General features: G+C 34.6%; 1 protein-coding gene across 1 annotated transcript in view; it reads left to right on the top strand.

Annotated features, from left to right (window-relative positions):
- ITGA2 (integrin subunit alpha 2) overlaps positions 1 to 13,584 on the top strand; it is a 2,089,078-nt gene that overhangs the window by 1,405,683 nt on the left and 669,811 nt on the right. The window contains exon 10 of the mRNA XM_044064418.1: positions 2,104 to 2,177. Within this exon, the coding sequence (XP_043920353.1) occupies positions 2,104 to 2,177 (74 nt within the window). The remainder of the gene's footprint in view (positions 1 to 2,103; positions 2,178 to 13,584) is intronic.

Below are 13,584 nucleotides of genomic sequence, written 5' to 3'. Positions count from 1 at the left end.
TCTAAATTACTTAAATTATATCTACAACTTATTTATATCTTTCATAAACTCCAATGTTGACATAAAACTATGGTTTGAATTGCTAATTCCATTTAATATCTCAAAAAAATGTACAAATAAAATTCATGAAAGCACACATTAATTGGGAATCTAAAAACTTTATTTGCTGGCTCCAATGTATAAACAACCACAAAGTATTAAGTAGGCATCAAGTTATAAATTAATGCGATATAACAAATGTAGATTGGATAACTCTCCAAAGTATTTTACTTTACTCTGAATATCTATGCAGAAATATTAATGATTCATCCTTTAAATCTAAACCAAAATTTATAAACTATGTATATGAATCGACCTATAACAATTATAACTGGTCAAATCCAATTTCTAAATTATATAAAATTCTAATAGTCTATAAGATTAAAACTGACCAGAACTTTTGGAATTTTATAACTAAAGGTTTATCAAAAAATCTTTCAAATGTTTGTAAAAATAACTTATTATATTCCATCAAACTAACTTCTAATGTTCAAACCTGGAGAATTTTTACTTGGAAATTTCTGCATAGAGCCTTCTACACTCCCAGCTTCTTCTTCTTCTTCTTCTTTCGGCTTTTCCCAGTTAGGGGTTGCCACAGCAGATCATCTGTCTGCTCATGATTGACAATGGAGTTTTACGGAGTCAAGTTGCCAGCCTGGCACCCAACCTTCCACAGAAGGCATACACACACTCACAACTAGGGCCAATTTAGAGTGTCCAATCCACCTACTGGATGTCTTTGGGATGTGGGAGGAAACCGGAGCACCTGGAAGAAACCCACGCGACCACAGGGAGGACATGCAGACTCAGCACAAAAGGCACCCCAGCCGAGAATCAAACCGGAGGACCTCTTGCTGTGAGGTGACAATGCTAAACGCTGCCCCACTGTGGCCGCCCCAGCAAAATAGCTAAATTCAATTCTACACAAAATGTTATTTATTGGAGATGTTCTTTAAGTTGTGAAGCAGATTGGTTACATATTTTTTATGACTGCATCAACAAATATTGGGATGAAATTGGTAAATTTCTCCAAGCCATTTATACTGATTCATTTGTCTTGACAAAGTCTCTAATTTTTCTGAATGTTAATGAAATAGTAACAATGAATAAAAAAGATCAATATATTTTCTGGACTATTTTGGCTGTAGCTAGAAAGTGTATCACAAGGAAATGGAAATCCACTATATTTCCCTGTTTTGAAGACTTTATGTCCTTATTAAAAGAGACTGCACAGAAGGAGATAAAAGTCAAGGAACAAATAATTTTTCCCAGAAGCTGGACAAATAACCCTTGGAACAAAATACTTTCACTTATTGAAATGACACAAATGGATACAGTCTCTATCATATGAGATCAAAGAGACATAGAATTTTGTTGGATTGTGAACATTTTTTTTTCTCTTTTCATCTACTGAATGTCCTTTTTTCTTTTTTATTTTCTTATTGGGCCACTTGTAAATATTGTAAATAATGTTATTATACTACTCATTATTGTTGAACTGTAATTTAAATTACTGTTTTTCTTCATAAACAAAATAAAAATTATTTGAGCAAAAAAAAAAAATCTAGTGCAGTGAACATGCTTCTGATAGTGAATTATGAATTTTTGGTTCATTAGTTGATGAGGTGGTATGTAATTACTGCAGTATTTCTTGGAAGGAGAAGAGTTTTTATTCCATGTGTTTCCAGTTTGAATTCAGTTCAATTTCTTGGAAGGAATCCATAGGAAATGTAGTGGAGCTCATTTTTAAGTTATGCCACGGAGTAGAGCAGCAGTGCTGGTGTTTGGGCATGCAGGCTTCTCTTATACATTTAAGCATCCAATAATCATGCATTTTTGTATACCTAAATTACTAGTGTCTTACAGTCCAGCCACATCATCTTTTATTAATTTTCTTTATTGCTTCTTCCTGGTTTGTAGATTAAGTCCTACACTATTTCCTCACATTGTCAACATGCATATTTTTTTCTAATTACGGATCATCTTTGTTCCATTTCTAACAGTAATTAGTAGCACTCTGCAGTAATTAAACATCCTTTGTAACATTTGCTATTAATGTTTCAGGTACTGGAGGGCAGGGTGGTGATACATTTGAAATGGAAATGTCCCAGGTTGGGTTCAGTGCTCACTATGAAAAGGTAAGATATAAAGAGACACACATTTTTTTCCATTTCCTAAAGTAATAATACTTATCCATGTCATGCAAAATGCCACTCCTGTACTCCTGTATTAATTAACTACTGTTGCATGAATCTGCTGCATTTTAGGCAGTACAGTGAAACACTCACATTCTATCTTAATTTTATATTTGCATGTTTTCAACTGCACTTTGTGCACATGGTAAGGATCTGAATGTATGTATCTGGAATATAGCAATTATTTTTTTGCATTTTATTTTTTAAATGATTTATCACTAATTATTAAAGTGCTGTTTCATTATGGGTTTCAAGCCTCCATGTCATGCTTCTTTGGAGGTGCAGATACTAGTTGCTCTTGAATTGTTTTCTCTGGATTTATGTCTCCTTCTTTCACCAGTTGTTGTTTTTCTTTCGGCTTTTACCGGTTAGGGGTCGCCACAGCGGAACTCCGTTCTGCTAATGATTGGCAGTAGATTTTTACGGTGCCGAGGTGCCAGCTCGATACCCAACCTTCAACGAAGGCAAGCCCATCCACACGTCTTTTGGACATTAGTCCACCGCGGGGAGGACATGCAGACTCCACACAGAAGGCACTCCAGCTGAGAATTGAACGGAAGAACCTCTTGCTGTGAGGCGACAATGCTACCGCTGCACCACCACGGCTTTCACCAGTGTGGTGTGTGTATTTGTGTGATTGTGATTGTGTGTGTGTGTGTGTGTGTGTGTGTGTGTGTGTGTGTGTGTGTGTGTGTGTGTGTGTGTGTGTGTGTGTGTGTGTGTGTGCACGCACGTGTGTGTGTGTGTGTGTGTGTGTGTGTGTGTGTGTGTGTGTGTGTGTGTGTGCACGCATGTGTGTGTGTTTCCTTTTCCTAGGAATTTACTAGATCTAATATTCCTAAGTATCATCTCATATCTGTTGTAGTAGCATAACTAAACAGAGTGATGAACTCCTGAAACAGAGAACATAAAACAGTGCCATGTTTGCTGACAAATGTACAAATGAACTGTTCCCATCTCCATTTAGTAGCCACCTGCTATCAAAACAGTATTAGAGCCATGCTGAAGCTGGACAAACCACCTCACATGATTATTACTGGAGATATTCCTCTCTCTCTCTGTTCTGTGTTTATGATACAGAGTACTGGTCAGCACAATTACTCTGCATCATACTCTTTGCTATATGCATTAATTGTGTTGTTTGTGGCACGTCATGATTATGTATTCAGTTCTTTAGCATATTGCCTTATCTTCATATGGAATACTATGCAACTTTATGTTCACTGTAGACCAGATGCATCATAGACATATCTGTTCAATATGTGAAAATACAGTTTTGATTCCAAGTCATCATATCCATGCTTATTTGGGGCTATCAGATCCAAATTTAAACTCTGAAGCAAAATATTTTGTTTCTCCTGGTGTTTTAAACCTATACCTTTAAAACAAAGGTAGTTTTGCTGCACTGGAATATCTTATTACCAAAGTCACTGTAGCATCATTACTTTTTGATTCAAATGTAGCTGTTGCATATTAGTATTAAAATTCTGATTATTGTAAATGGTATGCAGAGCCATTAGATGGCACTATTAGCTACCCTGTGATGTTATATATCTCCATAAATCCATATGGTGGCACTACCACAACAACAAACTGTATGATAAAAAGAAAAAGCTCTCGTGTTGCCACCCCTAAAAGATATCTACTTCATCATTATAAAAAGGATTTAAAAATGTTAATGTTAAGTAACTCTCTCAAACTTCACATATGGAAATGTAAAGCCAGCTGAGATCTTCGTGTTGCAGTTAATTCAAATGACGACCATCAGGCCTTCTCCAGCTATTTTAGAGAGTTTATAAGCAATCCATATTTCCGTACTGAACTTATTTCCAGTGGTACCTCCTTCTCTGATCTCAAGGACATTGCTAATATTCTTGTGGACAAATTTGTTTCTGTCTTCACTCTTCCTACCCACCCGTCTGTCGTTTCCATTCCCCTGCTCACCTCCCCATCCTGAGATCAATTTGGACCAAGTCCTTTTGGCACTTTCCAAAATTAAAAACACTGCTTCATGAGTCCTGACAATATCCCTGGATGTTGGCTGAGGAACATAAAGTTCCACCTTGCAACCCCCCCCCCATCAACTCTTCGACCCAAGCCTCACCTCTGGTTATGACCCTAAGGAGTGGAGCATGGAAGTTGTGCGGCCCTTACATAAGGCTGGTTCCTCTACTGATACTGGGAATTACAGCTCTATTAATCTATTAACCTCAGTAGCATTACTTACAAGGCTATGGGATGTATTATAGCTGTACTAATAAACAATTATATACATGGCTTTATATCCCTGGATACACACAATTTCACTTTTTAATAGACAGATCATGCCTGTTTAACTTGGTTGAGGTCTTTGAAAGGATTACTGAGTCCATGAATAAGGAGCATGCAGTTGACTCTGTCTGTCCTTGCCAAGGATTTGACTATATCCTCCATGCTGGGATTATTGACAAACTCTCCTACCTCAACATTAACCCATACAGAGTTCACTGGATTGATAATTGGCTGTCTAAGAGAACCCATACATATAAGGTCATGAGTGTTTGGTCAAGGCACAAGAAGAAGTTGTTTACAAGTGGTGTTCCACCTGGCTCTGTCCTGAGTTCTCTACTCTTCGGTATATATTTCCATGACATAAACGTTTTTATCAAGGGAGAACCAAGTTTGCTGATGATCACAAACTGGGGGTGGTTATCAAATCTCAGTATAATACTCAAATTCACCATCAAAGGGTGGACAAAGTAAATGTTTGGTGTATTAATCATCATTTATTCTCAGCACCAGGAAATGTTGTAGAATTTCCCGTGATAAACCTAGCATCACTACTGCTTATCATGTAGGTAACAGTCCACTTAACAGTCACTAGGGATTTGGCTATGGATTTTGACAACTGACTCTCCTTTGATCATGATATTTTTGTGAGGGCTAGAAAAGCCTTGTACTTTGCAAGACTTATCCTTTATGATATCCCTTCAAGGTTCATAGGAGTTATAGTCCCACTTTATTCATCCCTTATTAGGATCATCATTTAATATAATGCACCCTTCAGCATGTATCTCAGTAATTCCTAAGCTAGCTTGAGAGACCTCATTCCTCACCAAAATATCTCGGGTCTCAGTACCCTTAGCTACTCTGAAAGACTAAAAGCACTGACAATGTACTCAGTGTCATACAGATTACTGATGGGTGATCTCTGCTTAGCCTTCTGGGCTATGAATTACCTAGCAAGTCTTTGACCTCTTTCACCTAAATATAACCAGTGCTAAAGTAAACACCTGTCCTAGAGACCAAAACCAGTACTACCACACCATCAGCACCAGATGGCATGACAGATACCTGACTCAGCACTTCCCCCACTTGTGGAATAGACTGTTGGTACTTGTCAAGCAGAGTACTTCTATAGCAACCTTTAAATCCGGTCTGGATGACTGAGTGGGTGATCACAAGATCTCACCAAGGATATATAGAGAACGTCTGCTTAATGTGGGACTTAGTCTCCCACCAGCACTGGGTGATGTAGATGAGCTCGATGGTCTTCTTTGGCCATAATCTTAGTAAAAACTAATGAACCTGTTCATGCAATTAGCTGAAATGAGATCATGTTAAATACATGGCCTCCTACCACATCTAAAGTTTAATACATTTGTTATATTCATTTAGTGGCACTTTTAAACTGAAACTTGTTATCCTCATTTGGGCTGCTTTATGTTTGCTTGTTTAACATACTGCTGTTGCATGACTGTTTATGTCTGTATCTACATCTTTAAAGTTGAAATTCACATGTGCTTGTTTGAGTCTGTATGTCAGTGCTTTCCTGTCATTAGCTGCTTTATGTGAAATGTCTTTTTATAAATGATTCACTTTCTGCAGGATAGTGTCCCTTTCCCAGAATACATTGCAGATGTGTGCCACTAGATATGCAGCAATTTTAAATCTTGTTGTTTTCCTATCTGCTGTTAGATTGTAATGTACATTCTGCAGCTAGGATATTTACATGCAGATTCTTCTCATGCTGTTCACCTCACCATGGCAATGATTGGCTTCCTTGCTTTGAAGTTTTGCTGGAATAATCTTGAACACTCTTATTAAGGCAACCTATGTTTTGTGGCATTTTTAAAATGCTTCTACAGTTATAGATGCCATGCCTGCTTCATTAGTATTGTTTTGGACAATGTTTATCATATTTGGCTATTTGGCTTCTTGTATTTTCCTCCTTTTGGTTGGATTTCATTATGTACTTTATAACACACTGACAGTGGAATACAGGTGTGATGTAGTAACTTTGTATTGGACCAATGCAGGTTTTGCAATTACTCGAGGTTTCAGGAGTTCAATTACTAATTCATAGGTTCATAGGTGTGTACTAGGCTAATGTTAAGCCTAGACATGCATCCCAAATCACTGACAAGTTCTAATACCCTTGATAAATGTAAGCAGGGACTTGGGAGATAAAATATTTGCAAGCAGAGGCCTGGGAGAGGAACCATTTACAGTCTGCCTGTCAGTTAAATACATAGATGCCATCATACCTCTCAACTTGGAAACATCAAAAATCTGGACAAGGCCCATGAAAAATAGGTACAAATCTATACTCTGATTAACATCTAATTTGCATACATAATTACATAACCCCACCCACTTCAATGGAATTGTGGGATACCAACTTTCAAACATAACTGAAGAACAGGCAACCAAAATATGGCACCAGAGTCCTCCCTGCAGGCATTCCAATGTCCCATTACCTGGGTAGTTCATCCCATTTACCATAAACACTAATGTATGCATACTGCTTTACTTTTAAAATGATTATTTGGATTTCATTTTTACAGCACAACAATGCACAAACACTAACCGACATCTGGTAAAAGCAATACTGTCTCACAATGAAAATAGACTTGGCATTAAAACTTGTCTGCCCTTGAAACTCACATTCATTGAAACAGTATTGAAACCCACACCACATCCAAAGAAAATGCATCTGGCCAGTGGTGGATAAAGATTATCTTTGGGCTGTTTTCAAATAATTGGCCCCTTGCACACAAAGCAAGAAACATACATGCGTTCTTTTCTTTAATACACCTTACTGACTTTAAATTATGTTCCTTGTATAATACAGCACACTTGTTAGACTGAGCACATTTTAAATTGATTGTTTGAACATTTTCCATTAGACTGTACTGTAGGCAATAAAACAAAATGCATGAACCAATAATGACAAAACTGCCCAATTCAGAACATTTCCATCATAAAAGTCTACTTTCACTATACATAGAATGACAGCAATGTAAGCCATAAGCATCAAACAATCTGGGAACCAAACACAATCGTACCAAAGAAAAATGACTGAAGAACAGCAAACCAATCCAAACTTTAATGGTAGAACAAGTGACATACAAATAAAATTGTTAACCTAGGTTTCATCCTAACCTTAAGGACTTCATCAGAACAATGATACTTGCCTGAACATTCCTTTAAATACTCACCCAATTAACCAATGTAAAACTTAAACTTAAAACCTTAAAGCAACATAATTAATTTGAATAACTAATACATACAACTACAAGTATACATAAAACATAAAAGTTTAAAATTTTCATGAAACTCATTCATTTAAAATGCATTAATATATTAATAAAATAAATTATACTATTTCCTACCTAATATATGTTTTAATTTTAATTTATGAGCAATGCTAATGCTATCATTTATGCCAGGAAAATTTTGGGCATCTAACTTTAATTGCCATTTCAGCTCACAAGTATCTAGATGCACATCTAGTATCTTTCCCTGGATGTCTTGTTTAATCTGCTGAATAATACAAAATTTTAAATTGTGCCCTGAAAATTCACCATTATGTCTAGCAAGGGCATTAGTCGATCTCAGGTGTCTAATATCCAATATATGCTCATTCATTCACTCCCTAAAACACCTGGAAGTTTTTCCCTGCATAAAACACAGGACATGCTTCACATTTAGCTAAATAAACCACATTCTAAGTGTGGCAGTTGTAATGCCCCTGAATAGGAATAAAACAGTCATGAACTCTAATATGTTGCCCTGTTTCCATAATATACTTACAAGTACTACCATCTCCCACACTTAAAATTGTTGGGATGTGGATTCAAAGATGGCTGCCATTCTGTGAACACTGCTGATCTACATCTCTGCATATAACCTGAGGAAATCCAAACCCTGAAGTGATATTAAGAACTTTTAAACAAGAAATCTTGGTAAAAATAACTTCAACTTCACTTAATTAGCCTTCAAGAAGCGAATAAACCTAGAAAAAGTACAGTATCTAGCAGGATTATCATAGATTAGCTGGCTCTGAAGAGAGTTTCAAACAAAGGAACTGTGTATACAGTATACTCTGAGTTCCAGTACCGATATAAAATGTCAAAAGAAGAGAAAAATATGGATATAACTACTACAAAAACTAAATTTTCAGAACTGCAGTCACCGGAAAAAGATGTAATTTCGAAAAGACAAAAAAATTATAAAACAGCAGGAACAATCAAAACCAAGGACCAAAAATAAACCTGACCAAATGCTAAACATGGAAGATATCAAAACTGCTTTGTTACCTATTCAAGAAGCTCTGAAAGAGTTAACTGCACAAGTACAAACCTTTGGAATTTCCTGTACTCAAATTCTTGAAAGAATGGACAAAACTGAAGCTTGGATATCAGAAAATGAAAATAAATTAACTCTGCTTGCAAAAAAAATCAGATACACACGATCTGGATATTCTTGCTATTCAAGCTAAAATAACTGATCTAGAGGCGAGATCCAGGAGAAATAATATAATTATCAGAGGAATCCTGGAGTCTGTAGAATATAATGACTTAATTACATCTATTACACAAATACTCACAATTCTTCTTAAAGACCCTGATATGACAAAACAAATAATCATAGAAAGAGCACACAGAGCTTTGAGGGAAGCTCAGGCTTCAAATAGCCCAAGACCTGTGTATGTTAAAATCCTTAACTACCAAGATGTCAATAGAATCCTTACAACTATTAAGAAAAATGGGGGCTATGTTATGTGGAATAAGAATAGAATTTCTGTGGCTCAGGACCTGCCTCTGCAAATCAGGCAAGCTAGACAATCATTATCTCCTTATTGCAAATTTCTCATTGAAAAACATATAAAATTTCAAATGAAATATCCTAATATGTTAATATTTACAACTGATGGGTCTAGATATTCTGTTTCAACAAAAAATGAGGCAAAAACTACTTTTTTGAAACTTTTTAAGTCTTTACCTGCTTCAGAGACTTGATATTGGCTTTCCGTTGTGACTGGCATGTCATCCAAGGTCGGATTCATCTGTTGCTGTGGCTCGAGGTCTTAGTAATCCTTTGTTTCGAAGTTTTGGCGCCTTAGGCCTCTTCTTGATCAGATAAGAGTTTGTTTTTTAAATCCTGGACATTAGCGAGTATCTCCCAAAGTTTTATAGCTTTCGTGAAGTCTGTTCTTCTGCAAAGAGACAGGAAATGATTGTGGTGCTTCTGAGGGTGTGGTATTTACTGTGGCACTTCCGGAAGTCCGCTTCTATTAAGGATCCCCCTTCGCGAACGTTTGGTCTGATTTCCAGGCTTGGAAATCTGATGTGAACTCTGTTGAACTGAGTAATGTAAAAGAAACAATAAAAGACATCTGATATTAATTTAAACATATGTTTACAAGCTGTCATACTTACATCTTCTGAAATAGTAAATTCTTGTAATTTTACAATATATCAATGCTTAACAAGAAATCTATTTAAGGCTAAACAGTTATTGTTTTACTACTTCATAATTATTACTGAAAGGACTTAGTTAATCCCTTAATACCAATAATTTACACATATATAATAACTACACTAGACATTATATTTAATTCTACCATATAGTAATGACTCATATACCACTAGATATATGTGATGTGTTTTTATACTCCTGATAATTCCTGATGTTAATAGTTAAAACATCAAGCTTGGCAGTACCTAATGGTACTAGCGGTTAGTCTTAAGCTGAAATGTTTAAATAATGAAGAAGTTAATATTGACACTAGAAAAAGTAGTTATTTCTTTTATGTAGATGCTTATATTATTATATTGCTATAATATATCAGGATGTTTCTTTTTTTTTTGTTTGAATAATAGAAGACAATGCTGACCAAGTACTGGATCCTCATCCTACTTTATGATTAATAGGTTTTGGCATATGTGATTTGTATTGTTTAAATAGAGATGTACATAGAAACTGAGCAAGCTAATTACTTATATACTTAAGAAATCTTTAGCTTTCTTTAATTGGTGAATATTTTTATCAAGATATGTTAGCTAGTACCTTTAAGTAGTTTCTAGCTAGTTAATCAGAAGTACTGAAAACTCTATACATGTTGTTGCATATTTCTTACATGATTTATTCAAAGAATAGTTAATATAAGAGATGTTGATGAACAGTAGTGTTTAGTAGGGAATGTTTAGATTAGGCTTTGTAGAATTAATTTTAGTTTATATAGGTTCTGCTTATGATATATATTTGAGTTATTATAACCTGAAGAATATACGTAGGTTTATGTTTTTAATCTATATAATTCCTTACCCTGTACAAGACATATACATGTCTCGGTCCGAGAGTAGAGTGGGTAGGCACTGGTATGGGATGGGATTTCAAGAATGCTTCCAAATATATATATCTTTAAAAAGTCTCTGATTACATTATACTTCCCCTTTTTAAATGTTTGTTACATTAAATAACATATTTAAATGTGGGAAATAAACTCATGGAACACAAAAGGGCTCCAGAACTTAAAGAAAAGGAAATTATTTCTTCATTTATTTTTGCAGGCTAGGGCATGTTTTATATTACTTCAAGAAACTCATCTAACTAATGATCAATGGGCAGATATCAAGAAAAGGAAATGGATTAGAGAGGTCATAGCCTCGGAAGGTAAAACTAATAGTGCAGGGGTAGCTATAGTTATTAAAAATCAATATCAAGGAAAAATTTTGGATTCTAAAATAGATAAAGAAGGAAGATGGTGCTATGTTATTCTGTCCTCTACTCTTCATGATAAACCTATTTTACTTCTTAACGTATATGTACCATGTAATAATCAGCAATTTTTCATAGCATCACTTTATCCGCTTTTAAATCAGTATAATAATTATTACATAATTATAGGAGGGGATTGGAATTCCTATCAGAATCCAAAATTGGATAGGTCTTGTCCACAAAGGTCATTTAATAGGCAAGTGGTGGTTGCACTAAGGGATTTAAAAGAGGATTTTCAATTATATGACCCTTTTAAATATCTAAATAATCACCTTAATACAAATAACTTTACTTTTTATTCAATGTGTCACAAAATGTGGTCTAGAATAGATTTCTTTTTGATTTCAGAAACAATGAATAATTTTGAACCATTAGTCTTTATACATGCTCGTTATTTATCTGACCATTCAAAAATTTCATTGTTTTTCTAAAGATCCTAGATATAATTTGCTACACATGGGTTATAATTGATCTTTAAATCCAAATTTGTTAAATAAAGAAGAAATAATACAGGAAATTATAGATGTTCTTAATCGCCTATTAGTTAAACTAGAGAAGCCGCAACATCCTCCCGATATTGAATGGGCGACAGTTAAAGCACAAATAAGAGGGATCTTTTTGCAAAAAGCCTCATATTACAAAAAAATGCAAATTAGAGATGTACAAAAATTGGAAGATAAAATAAAATTACTTGATCAAGAGCTGATTCAGAATTATAACGGTCAAACAGAGACGGAACTATTTAAATGTCAAAAAGATCTTTTTTTAATTCAAAATAATAGGTTGACATTTTATGAACATAAAATGTTAGCGAGATATGCCAATTATATTCAAATGCCATCAAGGGCATTAGCTAGGATTATTAATCAATCGAAAACAGTATCATTAATCTCGGAAATACATTTTGACAATACAATATATTCTAAAACTGAAGATATCGTTAACATTTTTGAACGAATATACTCTAATATTTATGCTGATCAAAATGATTCATCTTTAAATAGGTCTGATAAAGAATTTTTCCAAAAAATCAGTTTTCCAAAAATAGATGATAATTCTCAAAAAGATTTAATTAAACCTATATCGGATAAAGAAATAATATATATAATTAAACACTTCAAATCATATAAAGCACCGGGTCCTGATGGTTTGACTGCTGAATTTTACAAAACTTTTTGTGATATTCTTGGTAAAATACTCTCGCATGTATTTAATTACATAATTAATAATAAAATCAATGACCCCCATTTTAATATGTCAAAAACTATTCTTATACCTAAAGTTAATGCTGATGCCCAAAATCCAGATAATTATAGACCAATTTCACTATTAAATGTAGATATGAAAATGTTTACCTCTATTCTGGCTAAAAGACTGGGAAAAATAATGAATCAAATAATATCTAATGAACAAGCTGGTTTTATAACTGCTAGGCAAACTAGTGACAATACATTAACACTTCATACATTGATTTCTTATGCTAAACAAAATAATTTAAATATCTATGCACTTATAATTGATGCGCAAAAGGCTTTTGATAGGGTTAATATAAATTTTTTGTTTGATACTTTACCATATTTTAATATACCTCATGAATTTATCTTAATGTTACAAATTCTATATAACAATCCTTACACAACTTTATATTTATTTATTTATTTTATTTGCAGTTGTTTTTATTTGCAGTTGTTTAACCAGGATAGTCCATTGGGCCTAAAGAACCCGTTTTCAATGGAGTCCTGGGGAGAAAAGCTCCACATACAAATCATACAAAGATTCTATCCTACATACAGATTATACAAAGGTTATGTTACACACATAGTTTACATGAGGATTAAAGAAAAAACATTGTAGAATTACAATTATGTTAGTCAAAAACGAAAACAAAATTTTTTTTTTTTGCTAAAAGTTGCAGGGAACAAACAAGGAGTTGTATGCAAGAAGCAAGCATGAAGTTGCTAGCTGGGATTTGAGGAAAGGAAAGAGGAAAAGTGTTGGGAGAAGAGAGTAGGTTAGGAGGGATGTGCACAGGAGCATTCCCAGGAGGATGTTAAATGAGAGTGTAGTGATTTTTTTAAAGGATGTCAGGTTAGCAATAGTATGAATGAAGGGGGGAAGGGTATTCCATAGGCGTGCTAGTGAGAAGGACAGGAGGTTTTGTCCTGGAGGGTGTAGTGGTCTATAAACTTCTATGAAGTTTTGATTATTACATCTTAGGAGTCTTTGAGTTTTATGCATTTTGAAGGTAGTTGAGAGAGAGGGACAGAGGGAAGGCTGGAAAATGAGTTTATGTGCATAGGTGAGC

This window comes from Protopterus annectens, chromosome 2.part2 (assembly GCF_019279795.1).
Source record: "Protopterus annectens isolate FY-2018-M chromosome 2.part2, PAN1.0, whole genome shotgun sequence".
In the NCBI taxonomy this organism is placed as follows: domain Eukaryota; kingdom Metazoa; phylum Chordata; order Ceratodontiformes; family Protopteridae; genus Protopterus; species Protopterus annectens.
This window is presented reverse-complemented; position numbering and strand designations above follow the sequence as displayed.